At 42.5% G+C, this 18,282-nt stretch overlaps 1 protein-coding gene across 1 annotated transcript in view; it reads right to left on the bottom strand.

Annotated features, from left to right (window-relative positions):
- Window positions 1-18,282, bottom strand: part of NUP210 (nucleoporin 210) — a 149,679-nt gene that overhangs the window by 95,811 nt on the left and 35,586 nt on the right. Inside the window, exons 5-7 of the mRNA XM_075833805.1 lie at window positions 16,151-16,301; window positions 14,307-14,439; window positions 3,251-3,409 (exon numbers count right to left, since the gene is read on the bottom strand). Coding sequence (XP_075689920.1) covers window positions 3,251-3,409; window positions 14,307-14,439; window positions 16,151-16,301 — 443 coding nt within the window. The remainder of the gene's footprint in view (window positions 1-3,250; window positions 3,410-14,306; window positions 14,440-16,150; window positions 16,302-18,282) is intronic.

Below are 18,282 nucleotides of genomic sequence, written 5' to 3'. Positions count from 1 at the left end.
AAAGAAAAAAACAAACACGGATGTGTGATGGTTATATAGAAATGAATCGTTCAGTAGGTTATCCGCAAAAAAAAATAAAAACGGATAGGACACGGAAAAAAACAACTGTCTTGTACATGAGAGCCCTTAAGTTAACATTTATATATATATATATATATATATATATACACACACACACATACATAAATATATATATATACATATATAAATATTTTTTTTTAATGAACTGGTGCCCAGAACGGGACAGCATATTTAAAATGGCGTCGAAAAAAAAAGAAAAGGGGGAGGGTAAAATAAGACTCTGCCCTTGAAGCCATGTCCATTCACTAAAAAAGCAATTCATCTCCTGAAGTGGCCTTACCGGCTCTAAAGACTTCGGCGTTCTACATCATAGTCTCTAAACCTGGATGGCCACATTGAAGCATTCTTACCCCATTTTAAACTGGTTTAAAACTTTAAGAAAAACGGCAGATCAGTTACTGTAACAATGGGGTACTGCAAATTGTTGCAATGTGTCAGCGTGCCCCTACACATGGCGGTAGTGTGCTGCACTGTCAAACTGAACTTGGCTTTACCACAAATGACCCCCTGGCTTCAGTCTATGTTCACACCTGCGTCGTGGCTATCCATTGCTCTGCTTCGTCAGAGGAGCAGAACAAGGGAAAACCGGAAGCGAATGTTCCGTTGCAGGGCGAAGACCACCAGCGGCCGACAGATCCTACTGACTTTAATGGGTTCTGTCTGATTTTGTCGTGGTGTCCGTGGTTTTACCAATAGAACAGATCTGCCGGATCTGCGACAGCTACGCAGATGTAAATAGAGCCTGTACAAGCCGCACTGCCAAAAACAACTTAACACTGCCGCTACATGTAGGGGCGCACTTACAAAGCAATTTTAATGTGAAACATTATGGTCTTCTGCTCTATAAGAAAAAGCACTAGACAAAACAATATTTGACTGTATTTCTACCTCCTCATCGCAATTTTAAGTCACAAATACTTTTTTCCTTTGTTTTAAGTCTCACTTTCCTGCCCTGTAAGTAGTTTCCCGGCCACTGCACTGCACCTGCATCAAAAACAGTACATCTAGCCAAACTCTCCTGGATGATCCCGGAATGCAGGGTGAAACATGTAGGAGAGGCTAGGAAGAATTCAAATTGAATACAGGGATATGTTAGTAATAAGTAGCTGAGGCAGAATGCCCGCCTGAGGGTGCTAGGAGATAGCCTGTACCAGGGCATTTCTGAAGGGATAGTAGGAATCCATTATCCTCTATGGTGACCCCTGAATGCAGGGTTTATATTATGAGACTGGCTGCAAATGCTAACAGTACCGATTAACTGAATGGTGGGGTGCTGGTGAGATAACAGTCATTATACAGGGTGGGCCATTTATATGGATACACCTAAATAAAATGAGAATGGTTGGTGATATTAACTTCTTGTTTGTGGCACATTAGTATATGGGAGGGAGGAAACTTTTCAAGCTGGGTGTTGACCATGGCGGCCATTTTGAAGTCGGCCATTTTGTATCCAACTTTAGTTTTTTCAATGGGAAGAGGGTCATGTGACACATCAAACTTATCGAGAATTTCACAAGAAAAACAATGGTGTGCTTGGTTTTAACATTACTTTATTCTTTCATGAGTTATTTACAAGTTTCTGACCACTTATAAAATGTGTTCAAAGTGCTGCCCATTGTGTTGGATTGTCAATGCAAGCCTCTTCTCCCACTCTTCACACACTGATAGCAACACCGCAGAAGAAATGCTAGCACAGGCTTCCAGTATCCGTAGTTTCAGTTGCTGCACATCTCTTATCTTCACAGCATAGACAATTGCCTTCAGATGACCCCAAAGATAAAAGTCTAAGGGGGTCAGATCGGGAGACCTAGGGGGCCATTCAACTGGCCCACGACGACCAATCCACTTTCCAGAAGCTGGCACTTTCCCTGAGTTTTTCCAGCAAGATGGTGCACCACCACATTATGGGTGTCAGGTCCGAGTATTCCTAGATGAACAGTTTCCTGGAAAGTGTATTGGTCGTCGTGGGCCAGTTGAATGGCCCCCTAGGTCTCCCGATCTGACCCCCTTAGACTTTTATCTTTGGGGTCATCTGAAGGCAATTGTCTATGCTGTGAAGATACGAGATGTGCAGCAACTGAAACTACGGATACTGGAAGCCTGTGCTAGCATTTCTTCTGCGGTGTTGCTATCAGTGTGTGAAGAGTGGGAGAAGAGGGTTGCATTGACAATCCAACACAATGGGCAGCACTTTGAACACATTTTATAAGTGGTCAGAAACTTGTAAATAACTCATGAAAGAATACAGTAACGTTAAAACCAAGCACACCATTGTTTTTCTTGTGAAATGCTCGATAAGTTTGATGTGTCACATGACCCTCTTCCCATTGAAAAAACTAAAGTTGGATACAAAATGTCTGACTTCAAAATGGCCGCCATGGTCAACACCCAGCTTGAAAAGTTTCCCCCCTCCCATATACTAATGTGCCACAAACAGGAAGTTAATATCACCAACCATTCCCGTTTTATTTAGGTGTATCCATATAAATGGCCCACCCTGTATAATCATTACCTGCATAACAGCAGACTGCTTAGAAGGGATAGAGGTTAATTATCATCTATGTATAATATGCGGGCATTAAATGACTACAATGGTGCTTTAAATTTACCTCTACACAGCTACTTATTCCTAACTTACCCACCATTGTGAATACCGGTATATCCCACTTACTTTGGACCTGAATGAATTAAATGTGCACTGTTTTAAGTTACAACTTTTGTTTATTTGAAAGTATATTCAATAAAAGTTATTTATTCGTTTTAATGGAAATCCTATTCCAGTGACATTTTTCGTTTCCAGGACAAACGATTTTTTTATGTAGATAATTGGAAGGATAAGTCTGTCAAGTATGTCACTGCAGTTGTTGGAATCCATCCATGATAATTATCCGCTCCTAGTCACTTTGAGGATTTTCGCACAGCTGGTCACACAGGGCTGTTTGTTTAAGATCTGGATTGCACGCTCCCACTCCTGGATAGACAATGTGACACAGTTCACGGTGACACAGGCTATTTGTAGTTCAAAGTTTTTTTTTTTACCAAGCCCACAAGACATTACTTACTGCTAAAGTCCTGTTCCATGCAGCAGTGAAGCATGTTATACAGGATAAAAATATACATATGAACATATGAGCTGTGGAAACCGAATACAAGAATCACAAAAGGATATTTTTATGAAGCAGCACGATGTTGGTTTGACCTTGTTGTAATGCAGTGACGGTGGAGGTGCTCTGGTCCAGCTTAGCTACTGGTGCGTCCTTGTTACCACCATGGGTAGGAATGTGATTCTGAAGCTGTAGGTTATATTGCTTAGATGGCATTGGTAAATCTGGAGATAAAACAAAATTTAAAAAGGTCATCATTTCAATACATTTCTGGGAAAACAAATAAATGAAGAAGTCACAAAATAGAATATGAAACTTATTTTCATAGTTGATCATTTTTATAAATGACAAGAGCAGGATGACAATATCTTGGGATGGCGGTGCTTATGGCACTTTATTTATGCTTCTGCAGACTAGTCATATGACTATACTGGTCTACACAGGCCCATTAAAAACCATCCAAAAAAGACACGTTGGTTAGCATCCCATGAAATTGGCCCTAGTGTGTGTGTCTGAAAAAGGGAAATTAGGATTGTGAGCCTCAATATCAGCAAGTACACGGACATGAATGGTGCCATTTCTGAAAAAACAACCACTTAAAGGCGTTGTTCTGGTTGCGGGCTCTTTTTTTTATACGGATGACCTATCCACAGAATAGGTCATCAGTATATGATCAGCAGGGGTACGACACCCAGACCCTGCACCGATCAGCTGTTCCGGTTGCCAAAAACTATGCAGGGTCGTTGCAGGAAGCAGTTGTCTCCGACCACCATATAGGGGCAGCAGTACTGCAACTATGCTTCTATTCAAGTGAACACAGCACGCCCACTATACTGTGGTCAGAGCCATCTGCTTCCAGCACCAACCCTGGATAGTTTCCTGCGCCCGGAGGAAGCCTTAACAGCTGATTGCTGCAGGGTCTAAGTGTCAGACCCCCACCAATCATCATGTGGATAGGTCAACAGCCCCCAAACTGGACAACTCCTTTAAAGAGGCTCTGTCACCAGATTTTGCAACCCCTATCTCCTATTGCAGCAGATCGGCGCTGCAATGGAGATAAGAGTAACGTTTTTTTTGTTTTTTTAAACGAGCATTTTTGGCCAAGTTATGACCATTTTTATATTTATGCAAATGAGGCTTTCTAAAGTACAACTGAGCGTGTTTAAAGTAAAAGTACAACTGGGCGTGTATTGTGTTCGTTACATCTGGGCGTTTTTACTTCTTTTACTAGCTGGGCGTTGTGTATAGAAGTGTCATCCACTTCTCTTCACAACGCCCAGCTTCTGGCAGTGCAGACACAGCGTGTTCTCGAGAGATCACGCTGTGACGTCACTCACTTCCTGCCCCAGGTCCTGCATCGTGTCGGACCAGCGAGGACACATCGGCACCAGAGGCTACAGTTGATTCTGCAGCAGCATCGGCGTTTGCAGGTAAGTAGCTACATCGACTTACCTGCAAACGCTGATGCTGCTGCAGAATCAAATGTAGCCTCTGGTGCCGATGTGTCCTCGCTCGTCCGACACGATGCAGGACCTGGGGCAGGAAGTGAGTGACGTCACAGCGTGATCTCTCGAGAACACGCTGTGTGTCTGCACTGCCAGAAGCTGGGCGTTCTGAAGAGAAGTGGATGACACTTCTATACACAACGCCCAGCTAGTAAAAGAAGTAAAAACGCCCCGATGTAACGAACACAATACACGCCCAGTTGTACTTTTACTTTAAACACGCCCAGTTGTACTTTAGAAAGCCTCATTTACATAAATATAAAAATGGTCATAACTTGGCCAAAAATGCTCGTTTTAAAAAAAAACAAAACGTTACTCTTATCTACATTGCAGCGCCGATCTGCTGCAATAGGAGATAGGGGTTGCAAAATCTGGTGACAGAGCCTCTTTAAGGTCTGCAGCAGGAGATTGTGTGTGCCCATATGTGAATGCATAATACCAGTCTCATAATTAATTTAATTGACATAGGAAAACTGGGTCTCATAACAAAAGAAAAAAAAATAATTCTGAGCTCTACTAGAAAAATTAAGAGAGGATTTTGATTTAACAAAGCTGGCGTATTTTACAACAGTCAAAATGGACACATTCAGCAAAAGTAGTAATACATTTAAACAAAAAAAAACAACACTTTATAAATTTTGCCGTAATCATACCGACACATACAATAAACATAACATTATTTATACCACACAGTGCATGGCGTAAAAGAAAACTGAAAAAAAAAAACACAACAGAATTACTGACACGCCCCCCAAAAAAGAATAAAAAACACTTTAATATATTATATGTACCCCAAAACGGTACAAATAAAAACGACAACTTGTCTCGCAAAAAGACGAGCCATCATACAGCAACAATAAAGAACGTTAAAGCTCTTGAAAAGGGTTGTTAAAAAATTGAAAGAAAAATATTACAAGTCTGAAGGCGCAAAATAGGCCGTGTCCTGAAGGGGTTAAGGTAACCGCTATCCATAAAGCAACACAATCAGTTTTACATGTGGTTTTCATTGCTGCAGTTTTTCCTACTCCTCCTTCTACCCTAATGCCCCTCCCCCAGTCAACCCAAAACATTAACAAATAGGACATGCGGCTTTCCAAAACGTACATCCAGATCTATTACATAATAATAATCTTTGTTTATATAGCACCAACATATTCCGCAGCACTTTATTTCAGAGGGAACATGTACAGACAATATCAGATATTACATCGTTACAAAACTAATTAGCAATTCAAACAAGAGGAGTCACACCCTGGTCACAAGAGCTTACAGTCTATGAGGAAATAGGGGGGACACAAGATGTAAAAAAGTGCTTGTTCAGTACAACGGCCCAGCCATCTTTTATACACACAGGGTTGTACACATAGAGCTTCCTGACGAAGACACTGCGAAACGCGCGTCAAAATATCTCCTGGGGTGAATTCTCCCATCTGCCACTATGCCAGCCACAGGTAAATGATAAAGATGTGAACTAGGCACACGGAGTAGGTCGTTTGAATTAGGACTTCTCTAGGTTTGATGAACTATTTCCATTTACATTACATTGTTGTGCCATTGTGGCTTTGGTGGATTTTCACCCAGGATGTTTTTAATTATGTTTTTTTGTATATATTTTTTGGGGGGTACATTAGTATGTTTACTGTATGTGGTAACAATAAAAAGAGATTTTTACAGACAAATTGCTTTGTCTAATATATGTATTTTCTGCCGGGACATCTTAGGTTTTGTCTATTAATATATTTTGTCTTTGCTTTCATACGTAAGCGTTGTTCAGGAAATATATAGGGTGTATAATACAGTACACATAAAGCTGCATGAACCAGTCACCAGCCAGTATCTGTGTAAGACAGACATGAAGTGCATTAAGGTGCAAGGAGTGAATGAATGAGGGGGTCAGAATCTGACGACTAATGTAATAGGGGGGCAAAGGAAAGGAGACAGATTAGGAAATGTAATAGGCCTGTATAAAAAGATGTGTCCACAGGACACGCGAGAACTGTGGATGTTGGGAATTAATTTGATTGTCCGGGGTAGCGCAGCACCAGAAAAATCTCAGAGTTGGCAAAGGGTGGTTCGGATTATAGAGGATGTTAGACTTAGGCACCATGCATGCGACCTTGCCCGTAATAACTGGCACGACCGGACAGTCGTCCACATTTACAGGCCGCGCTACCCTTATAAAGTATGGGGGCATGGTCCGTAAAAAGAAAAAGATAGGACATGTCCTGTCTTTTGTGGAAGGTTTCTAGGGCACCGACACCTTCCCGTAGATATACGGGAAGTTGTCCAAGGACAATAGAAGTGAATGGGTCCGTAATTGCGGACGATTTTTACGGTCGTGTGCATGGGGCCTTAGATTATACGCAGAATGTAGAGCATGGGTAGGGTGGTAGACAGAGATGAGGAAGGAGATGTAAGGAGGTGCCACACTATGGAGTGCCTTGTGGGTAAGAATAATACGTTTCAAATGTTATTCCATAGGGAATGGGCAACCAGTGCAGTGACTGGCACAGGGTAGAGGCATTGGTGTAGCGGTTGGTCAGAAAGATGAGCCTGGCTGCTGCATAGAGGATAGATTGGAGAGAGGAGAGTTTAGAGAGGGAAAACCGATTAGTAATGAGTTACAGTAGTCAAGACGAGAATAAATCAGAGTGACTATGAGAGTTTTAGCGGTTTCCACGGTAAGAAAAGGGCGGATTCTGGAGAGGTTTTTGAGGTGAAGGTGACAGGAGAGTGAAAGTGATTGAACATAAGGAGTAAAGAAAAGATCTGAGTCAAACAGAACCCCAAAAAAAGTTATGGTAGTGTAGTTTGCCTCAAGACACTACCTGCGAGACAATGCCTTGTAAATGTATTTTATGATGTTATGTAAGATGGTATTTTCCTGGAAGTGTCCAGGGAGTGGGAGGAGTTTAGTTCATATATAGCGGACCCTCCCCACTCAGAGTGACAGTTGGAGCCGGTAGTGGTCAGTTCTGCTGGAAGATCAGCACGTGGCAGTTAGGCCCCTGAAGACTGGCTAGAGCAGCTCGCAGAGGAGATAAAACAGGAAAGTGACAGAAATCCCATTGCATGGGCCTTTGACTACAAAATCTGTGAATCTGAGTAACCCCAGAAATTGGAAACAGAGCTAGAGAGCCTGACCGGATATAGAGGTACTGAATTAGGTTAGAGAAGCCCTATACAGCATATATTCCTGGGATCAACCACGGGTAGCAGCAGAGTAGACTACTATAGCGTGGAAAACTCAATACTCGCACTTCGCTGTGTTGCAGACAGACATTATCAAAGGACCTTGTATCTCCATTTTGTGTGGACTTGTAACTGACATTTTGCAAGTAAAGTCTGCTGCATGCGGAGTCTGTTTAACTCCCACCGCAGCCTCCTGTCTTTCTTTGTACACCTAACATCAAGGACACCCCAAAACAACCGCAGGACAGGATTAAGAGACAGACATCCTCTTTCAGTCATACAAACACCTCATCACTAGCTTGGAGCAAGCCCTGAGAGAGCGTGAAGGCCTGTTAGACATCGTAACATCGCCATTTTGTGGGCCTACGCTTTTCCCATCCCTTCTCGTGCCTTCACTCACATGCTACATTTGAACCACCAAGCTGAGATGGAGACATCAGGTTTAATAATAATATAATAATCTTTATTTATATAGCGCCAACGTATTCCGCAACACTTTACAATTCAGGGGGTACATTGTACAGACAATATCTGATATTACATAGTGACAAAGCTCATTTACAATTCAAACAAGAGGAGTGAGGACCCTGCTCTTAAGAGCTTACAATCTATGAGGAAATAAGGGAGACAAAAAATGTAAAAAAAAGTGCTTGTTCAGTACAATGGTCCAGCCATCTTTTATACACATGGGGTGGTTCACATAAAGCTGCATGAGGCGGTCACCAGCCGGTATCTGTGTATGACAGACATGAAGTGCATTAGGGTGCAAGGAGTGTGGGGGATACTGCTAAATGAGGGGGTCAAGTCCTCATGACTAATGTAAAAGGGGGGCCAGGGAAAGGAGTCAGATTAGGGAATGTTATAGGCCTGTTTAAAAAGGTGTTTTCACGGCAAGTTTAAAACTGTGGATGTTGGGAATTAATCTGGTCGTCTGGGGTAGCGCATTCCAGAGGACGGGTGCAGCACGAGAAAAATCTTGGAAACGGGAGCGGGAGGTTCGGATTATGGTGATGTTAATCTAAGGTCATTGGCAGAACGTAGAGCACGGGTACAGTGGTAGACGGAGATGAGGGAGGAGATGGAAGGAGGTGCAGCACTGTGGAGAGCTTTGTGGGTGAGTAATAGGTTTGAATTCTGAAGGGTATGGGCAACCAGTGCAGTGACTGGCACAGGGTAGAGGCGTTGGTGTAGTGGTTGGTCAGATAGATTAGCCTGGCTGCTGTATTAAGGATAGATTGGAGAGGGGAGAGTTTAGTGAGTGGAAGACCGACTAGTAATGAGTTACAGTAATCAAGACAAGAGTGAATCAGAGCAACAATGAGAGTTTTGACTGTTTCCACAGTAAGAAAAGGGCGGATTCTGGAGATGTTTTTGAGGTGAAATTGACAGTAGCGTGAAAGTGATTGAATGTGAGGCGTAAAGGAAAGATCTGAGACAAAAATAACCCTGAGACAGCGGGCATCTTCCTGGGAGTTATGGTAGTGCCACACACTGAGATGGAGACATCAAGTTTAAGGAGGTTAGTAGATGGTGGGAACACAAGGAGCCCAGTTTTAGAAAGATTCAGTTTCAGATAGAGAGAGGACATGATGTTGGAGACAGCGGATAGACAATCACTGATGTTTTGTATTAGAGCAGGGGTGATGTCACGGGAAGTGGCATATAATTGGTTGGCATCAGCGTAGAGATGGTACTGGAAGCCAAATCTACTGATGGTTTGTCTAATAGGGGCTGTGAAGAGAGAAAAGATAAGCGGACCTAGGACTGATCCCTGAGGAACCCCGATAGCAAGGAGAAGAAGTAGAACTAGCCAATGATACACTGAACGAGTGGTCAGAGAGATAGGAAGAAAACCAAGAGAGAGCCGTGTCTTTAAGGCCAATACAGTGGAGCATGATTGGTATGAGTTGGTGGTCTACAGAGTCAAAGACTGCAGAGAGATCCAGAAGAATCAGTAGAGTATTTGCCTTTAGATTTAGCCGCCAAGAGATCGTTTGAGACAAACCAGATTGTAAGGGGTCAAGAATTGAGTTAGCAGCGAGATAGCAAATAAGGCATAAGTAGACCAAGCGTTCCAGGAGTTTGAAGATGAAGGGGAGATTAGAGACAGGTCGGGTCAAGAGTTGTTTTTTTCAGTACTGGGTTTATAACGGCATGTTTAAAAGAGAGAAAGATTCCAGAAGAAAGAGAGGTTACAAATTTTAGACAGGTGAATTGTGACAGATAGGGAGAAGGACAGGACGAGGTGTGAGGGGATAGGATCACTAGAGCAGGTTATAGGACGAGAAGAAGAAAGGAGCCTAGAGACTTCTTCTACTGTTATTGGGTCAAATGCTGAAAGTGAAGAAGAGGGAGTGCGGGAGGGAAGGGGATTTATACTACTAGGTGACTGGGAGATAGATAATATCATGCCGGATGTTGTTAATTTTAACTTTAAAATAAGTGGCCAGGTCTTCAGCACTGAGATCTGTGATTGGCATCTGCACTTTAGGACTAAGGAGGGAGTGAAAAGTATCAAAGAGGCGTTTGGAATTATTATATAATGTGGAGATGAGAGAGGTGAAATAGACTTGCCTGGCTCTGTGAAGGACAGAGTTGTAAGTTCTCAGTATAAATTTGTAATGGAGGAAGCCTGCTGACAAGTGCGATTTTCTCCACAGTCGTTCGGCACATCTCAAGCCCCGCTGAAGAAAGCGGGATTGAGGTGTGTGCCAGGGTTGTAGACGTCTGTGCCTGGTGGTTCGGAGTGTAGGGGGGGCCGCTTCATCCAATGCATTCTTGAGAGTGTTATTGTAATGTTTGGCGGCCAGATAGGGACAGGAGAGGGAAGAGATAGGGGACAGTGTGGACTGTAGACTGTCTGAGTTGCTGAGTGTTAATGGCATGTAGATTTATGTATGTCTGATGGGTAGGCATGTACTTAGATGGCAGAGCATTTGTGATAGTTTGTGATCAGAGAGCAGTAGAGGAGAATTATTAAAGTCAGAAACTGAGCAGAGACGGAAGACCAGGTCAAGTGAATGCCCGTCTTCATGTGTCGGAGAGTTAGTAAGTTGTGACAGACCTAGGGAGGAGGTTAAAGATAGAAACTTGGAGGCAGATGAGGAGATTGGGTTATCAATGGGGATGTTAAAGTCACCCATGATGAGAGTTGGTGTTTCAGATGATAGGAATTGTAAAATGATCCAGGAATTGACGTGGTGAGCCCGGGTGGCGCTAGACAACTGCCACTCATAGGGAGAATGGGCGGAAGAGGGTGTGGACTTCAAAAGAGAGAAATGTGAGTGCGGGACAGGAGGAATGACCTGGAAAGTGCAGTGTGGGGAAAGAAGTATACCTACTCCTCCACCCTGCCTGTTGTCTGGTCTGGGGGCATGAGAGAAATGAAGACCACTATAAGATAGAGCAGCAGGGGAGGCAGTGTCAGACAGGTGTAGCCATGTTTCTGTAATGGCCAGGAGGTTGAGAGAGTTAGAATAAGTTGTGAATAAAGGTGAGTTTGTTGCACACGGACCGAGCGTTCCAGAGGGCACAGTTACAAGAGACAGGAGAAGACATACAAGAAATGTTAAGAAGATTAGCAGGGTTTCTATGTGTGGCAGGTAAGGGGTTGAGCTTGGCAGAAGAAAAGGGAGAACCAGGGTTGGGAGAGATGTCCCCTGCAGCTAATAGAAGGAGAATGGAGAGAGACAGCAGATGGTTCTGTGTTTTATAAGAGTGACTTTTGTGTTGAGCAGTGGGATGAAATGGTTTAAAGAGATTCAGGAAAGTGAATAGTGCATGGGAGCTGTACATGGGTGAGGGAGGGAGAGAGGGACCGATGTGGATAGAGTTAAGCAAAGGCATAAATGGGCAGTAGGATTGTAAACAAACGGCTACAATGATGAGTGAGGTAGTAACATGGTGTGATGGTTTTTTGTTAGGAAACAGATAAAATGTCCAAAGTAATAATTATAATGTTAGCAAGTTTTTATGTTTAGTCCACAGAGCTTACCTGTCACTTAACCTGCCTAACTGCCATGTATAACTGCAGTGACACTTTGATAATATGACACTTAGACAGAGATGACTTGTGCACTCGTGCCACCCCTGAACGAGTGCCGTCCCCTTATGCTAGGTTCCCCTTAGGTAGGTTAGTAGATGGTGTAAACACAAGGATCTCAGTTTTAGAAAACTTCTGTTTCAGATATAGAGAGCGGACTTGATGTTAGAGACAGCGGACAGACATCACTGGTGTTTTGTATTAGAGCAGGGGTGGAGGTCACAGGAAGTGGTATATAATTGGTTGTCATCAGCGTAGAAATGTTACTAGAAGCCAAATCTGCTGATATTGTCCAAAAGGGGTTGTGTATAGATAAAAGAGGAGAGGACATAGGACTGAACCCTGAGGAATCCCTAACAGCAAGGGGAAGAGGAAAAGACTAAGAAGTAAATGGTACACTGAACGAGCAACCACAGAAATAGGAAGAACACCAAGAGAGCATTATCCTGCATACCAATAGAGTGGAGCATACTGAGTAGGAGTTAGTGGTCCACAGTGTCAAAGGCTGTAGAGAGATCCAGAAGAATCAAAAAAGAGGAAAGTTGCCATTAGATTAACTCGTCAGGAGATCATTTGAGACTTTAGTAAGGGCAGTTTCTGTAAAGTGCAGAAACCAGATTGTATGGGGTCGAGAAGAGAGTTAGCAGAGTGACAGCGGATTAGGCAAAAGTAGACCAAGCACTCCAGGAGTTTAAAGATGAAGGGGAGATTAGGGAACGGTCAGTAGTTAGCAGCGCAGGACGGGTAGTGAGAAGTTTTTTTCAGTAATTGGGATTATGACGGCATATTTGAAAGAAGAGGGAATGATCCCAGAAGAGAGGTTAAATATTTTAGTTAGCTGACTAGTGACAGCCGGGGAAGAGACTGGACGAGGTGTGAGGGAATAGGATTACTAATACAGGTAGTGGGACGAGAAGAAGAGGAGCCTAGAGACTTCTTCTCTTATTCGGTCTAATGCTAAAAGTGAAAAAGAGGACGTGTTGGATGGAAAGGAATAAACGCTACTTGGGCACTGGGAGATAAATTAATGCCGGATGTTGCACAGAAGAGGTCAGAGTTGTAAGTTTTGAGCATGAATTTGTAATGGAGGAAATCTGCTGACATATGCGATTTTCCGTACAGATGCTCAGCGCACCTGCCGAACCTCTGAAGACATCAAGGCGCGTGCCAACTTTGTCACCGTCTGTTTTGGGATGTTCGGCGTGTAGTGGGGGGGGGCTGCTTTATCAAGGGCACATTTAAGAGTTTCATTGCAATGTTTGAGAGACGGATTGGGACAGGAGAGGGAAGAGATAGGGGAAATGTACACTGTCTATGAGTTGCAGAGTATTAATGGCATTTAGATTTCTCTCTGTGTGATGGGTAGGCATGTCCTGAGAAGGTAGAGTATTTTTGATAGTAAAAAGAAGAGAAGGTTGTGGTCAGAGTGCAGTAGATGAAAGGTAATAAAATCAGAAACTGAGCAGAGATAGTATAAGATCGGATGAAGTGAATTCCCATCTTCATGTGCAGAATAAGAAATAGAAACTTAGAGGCAAATGAGGAGATTGGGTTATCAATTGAGAAGTTAAAGTCACCCATAATCAGGGTGGATATTTCAGAGGATAGGAAATGTGCAAGCCTTTGCGCAAAGTGATCCAGGAACTAGCGGGATGAACGACGTCTACAACTGCCACTTGCAGGGAGAAGGGGCGGAAGAGTCCGAGGGTGTGGACCTCAAAAGGAGAAGAAAGTGAGTGAGGATAACGAATGAATGACCTGGAAAGTGCAGTGTAGGGAAAAAAGTATGCTTACTGCCTGCTCTCAGGTCTGGGGGCGTAAGAGGTATAGACCACCATACAATAAAGCAGAAGAGGAAGCGGTGTCAGACGGCTGAAGACATATTTCTGGAAGAGCCAGGAGGTTGAGAGAGTTAGAAAGGAATAGATCATACAAAAAAAACAACTTTGTTTGTTGCACACGGACTGCGAGTCCCAGAGCGGACAGTTAAAAGAGGCAGGAGAAAACATACAACCAATGTTAAGAAGATTTGCAGGGTTTCTATGTGTGGCAGGTAGGAGATTGAATTTAGCAATAAAAGATGGTAGACCAGGGTTAGGGGAGATGTCCCCTGCAGCTAATAGAGAGGAAAATAGAGAGCAGATGGTTCAGTGATTTCTGAGAGCGACTTTTGTGTTGCACAGTGGATATAAATGATAAGTGGATGTAATTGCATCCAGTCTATGCAATCCTCTGTGAGCTAAACACGTCAGCAGCACACATCTCTGTCGCAATTTACCAGGACAATGGATCAGCCTGGAGACCAGGCTTTTTAGCTCTGGAGGATTAATAAGACTTGCAATAAAATGAACAAATGCTTAAAACAGACAAGATCAAATTTACCTGTAATTTTTCCCTGTTTGATCTTCTGTACTTTGTACTTTATAGAGGATCCAATCAGTAAATAAACATCAGATGCTGGATTCAGGAGAATGTTTTCTAGAATAAGGACGCGAACATCTGCAGGATTCACATTCTGCAGTGTAACACAGCAATACAAATAAAAAAAATAAAAAAATGTATTATCACATAAAAACGAGAAAACACTTTCTACGCAGAGTAAACGAACGTCTAATTTAATAACTTAATGTAAACGCTGTATGGTTTAATTACTGTAGTGCAATGCAAAGATTTAGTAACCTTAACGGGAGTCTGTCACCAGAAATTTGTGTGTAGCCTCACCTGAATATAACACGGTTTACATTTTTCAGTGTTAATCACTTTATTCCTAATATGCAAATTAGCTTTTTGGAGCAACGAGAGCGTCACCGTTGCTCCAAACTGCTCTACCTTCTATTGCCAGTCCGACCCTTCCTGCTTTGATTGACAGAGCAAGGCAGTGTAGAAGACGTGATCATGGCTGGCCCCGTATCCTCCATGAACGCACCCGCGCCCCTACTTCCGAATCGGCGCCTGCGTAGTACATCACTGAAGTGTCACCGGTCCAATCGGCTGTACTGCGCATGCACCGATTACGTCACACTAAGCCGCTCAGCTGAAAAATGAAAACAGCGTTAGAGTCAGGTGAGGCTACACTAAATTACTGTGCTTTAAAAAAGTTCATATTAATATACAAATCACCCAAAATTATGCAGATGCTAGTCTCTCACTAGATCTAACAAAACTAACAGATTATTAAAGAGGATCTGTCACAAGTTTATTAATTCCCTGTCACCTAACTAATCTAATAGGCGCTATGATGCAGATAACTACAGTGTAATTTGATTTTAAAAAACGTATATTATTTTAAACGTTATTTATACATATGCTAATTTGGCTCGAATAGCCAATAGGAGGTTACATTTTATTTTAAATCTGGGCAGTGTAAATACAACTGTATGACGGTATCCAATCAGCGTCATACAGGTCTTCTCTTCACAGCCCAGCGTGATCTCAGCTTCAATCGTGAGATCACGCTGTGTTGTCACTTCCAACCGCAAGTCCTTCAGCACAGCGACTCAGCGGTTCTCCAGGACGTTCCCTACATCGCCTCCAGCAGCGACAGACGACTCTCGACCACAGCAGAACCACTTAGATTAGTTAGGAGATCGAAAATGAATGAACTGGTGACAGAGCCTCTTTATGAAGCCACTGGACAGGCTGTACTTACCCAGGCATGACATCCTACAAATTTAGTGCCAAATTGTGACATGGTCTAATGCAGAGGACCACAACCTATTGTAGGCGGAGAGCCACTTTCAAATAGTACTGGTGGTATTGTACTGCATATTAAAAGTGAAAAAGCCTATTACATATATGACTGAATGATAGGATTCCTACCCCAGTGTTAACAGCTAGAGATATGGGTTTACCAAGTTCTAATAATGCCATGACCTTCCTGGTGACATTAGTGCTAGGGAGCCACATAAAGGGATCATAAGAGCCACATGTGGCTCCCAAGCCAATGTTTGGTGGGGACAATGCCTCTCAACGATGTGATCACAGATTGAAGTAATGCTAGGGAACAGATACAGTCTGTGTAAGAGAAATTACACAGCCATGTGCATGATTAAACAAATAAATAAATGGCTGACTATAATATACTTACTGTTCAGCACAGTAAAAATAACATCTGCACATTCTCTGTTTGAGAAGGGTGTGAATACACATAGGCAAAATCTTTGTATGCCCCACCTATGTTGTGCAATAGCGCCAAACATCACAACACGATTGTCCTATTTACTTGCCTCGTACACGGACTCCAACATTCTTGCCTGGAGTTTTAAGCTTCCAGTCTTGAGTCCAGTCACCAAAATTGTGTCACCCTGTTTTGCAAATTTCTCCATATCTGATATATAGGCTGGAGACACATAGGTAGACTCAAAAAACTTAACAAATCTAAGAACAAAAACAATAAAAAGTGACATTAGTAGGAATTCATTAAACCTGCATTTGTGTTACCAACACAAAGTGTTAAAATCTACAGTGGAGGAAATAAGTATTTGATCCCTTGCTGATTTTGTAAGTTTGCCCACTGTCTAAGTCATGAACAGTCTAGAATTTTTAGGCTAGGTTAATTTTACCAGTGAGAGATAGATTATATAAAAAAACAAAACGAAAATCACATAGTCAAAATTATATATATTTATTTGCATTGTGCACAGAGAAATAAGTATTTGATCCCCCACCAACCATTAAGAGTTCAGCCTCCTCCAGACCAGTTACACGCTCCAAATCAACTACACGGGGGGAACTTGTTAATGATCTCAAGGCAGCTGGGACCACAGTCACCAAGAAAACCATTGGTAACACATTACGCCGTAATGGATTAAAATCCTGCAGTGCCCGCAAGGTCCCCCTGCTCAAGAAGGCACATGTACAGGCCCGTCTGAAGTTTGCAAATGAACATCTGGATGATTCTGAGAGTGATTGGGAGAAGGTGCTGTGCTCAGATGAGACTAAAATTGAGCTCTTTGGCATTAACTCAACTCGCCGTGTTTGGAGGAAGAAAAATGCTGCCCATGACCCAAAGAACACCGTCCCCACTGTCAAGAATGGAGGTGGAAACATTATGTTTTGGGGGTGTTTCTCTGCTAAGGGCCCAGGACAACTTCACTGCATCAATGGGAGAATGGATGGAGCCATGTACCGTCAAATCCTGAGTGACAACCTCCTTCCCTCCACCAGGACATTAAAAATGGCTCGTGGCTGGGTCTTTCAGCACGACAATGACCCGAAACATACAGCCAAGGCAACAAAGGAGTGGCTCAAAAAGAAGGACATTAAGGTCATGGAGTGGCCTAGCCAGTCTCCAGACCTTAATCCCATCGAAAACTTATGGAGGGAGCTGAAGATCCGAGTTGCCAAACGACAGCCTCGAAATCTTAATGATTTACAGATGATCTGCAAAGAGGAGTGGGCCAAAATTCCATCTAACATGTGTGCAAACCTCATCATCAACTACAAAAAAAAGTCTGACTGCTGTGCTTGCCAACAAGGGTTTTGCCACCAAGTATTACGTCTTGTTTGCCAAAGGGATCAAATACTTATTTCTCTGTGCACAATGCAAATAAATATATATAATTTTGACTATGTGATTTTCTGTTTTTTTTTTTCATATAATCTATCTCTCACTGGTAAAATTAACCTAGCCTAAAAATTCTAGACTGTTCATGTCTTTGACAGTGGGCAAACTTACAAAATCAGCAAGGGATCAAATACTTATTTCCTTCACTGTATGTAAGGGCCTGTTTACATCAGCAGTCGACTTTGCTTTTGATTCCGTAAAAGCCAGAACGGTGACAAATGGAAACCATCAGTAAAGTATCCGAACCCATTGAGATCAATGGTGATGCAAACGGAAGCTATGGTTTCAGTTTGCCGTTCCATTGAGGGGTTCCCCCGAGGGAAAGCTTTGAAGGAACCCCTCAACCGAAACCAAGGCTGATGCGAACACAGCCTTATTTATTTTGTTGTATGCAATTTTGTTTAAAAATAAAAAAACAAACATATACCTCAGTTTGATTGCCCAAATGTGATGTTAGCAACATGACAGCGTAAAGGCTATGTAAACCTTTGAAAACTAATATATATATATATATATATATATATATGTGTGTGTATTTATATATATTTCTTTCTTTTTTTAAATAAAAACGTGTATCAGTGTGATTGGTGCAACTTTGTAATTACATTTTATTAAAAATTGATTTAACTTTTTCAGATACAGCTGCTTTGTAGCCTGTATACAGAGCAGCTGTATTATATGCCGAGTCCTGACTCTGTCAGATCAGCGGCACTGACTAATTCAGTGACAGTGTGTCCTGCATGTCTCGCGGTCACTGAACCTGACGGATTCAGGTCTTAGCGCACGATACAG

Source organism: Rhinoderma darwinii, chromosome 7 (assembly GCF_050947455.1).
Source record: "Rhinoderma darwinii isolate aRhiDar2 chromosome 7, aRhiDar2.hap1, whole genome shotgun sequence".
Lineage (NCBI taxonomy): Eukaryota > Metazoa > Chordata > Amphibia > Anura > Rhinodermatidae > Rhinoderma > Rhinoderma darwinii.
The sequence above is the reverse complement of the archived record's forward strand: the minus strand, read 5'-3'. Positions and strand labels throughout refer to the sequence as shown.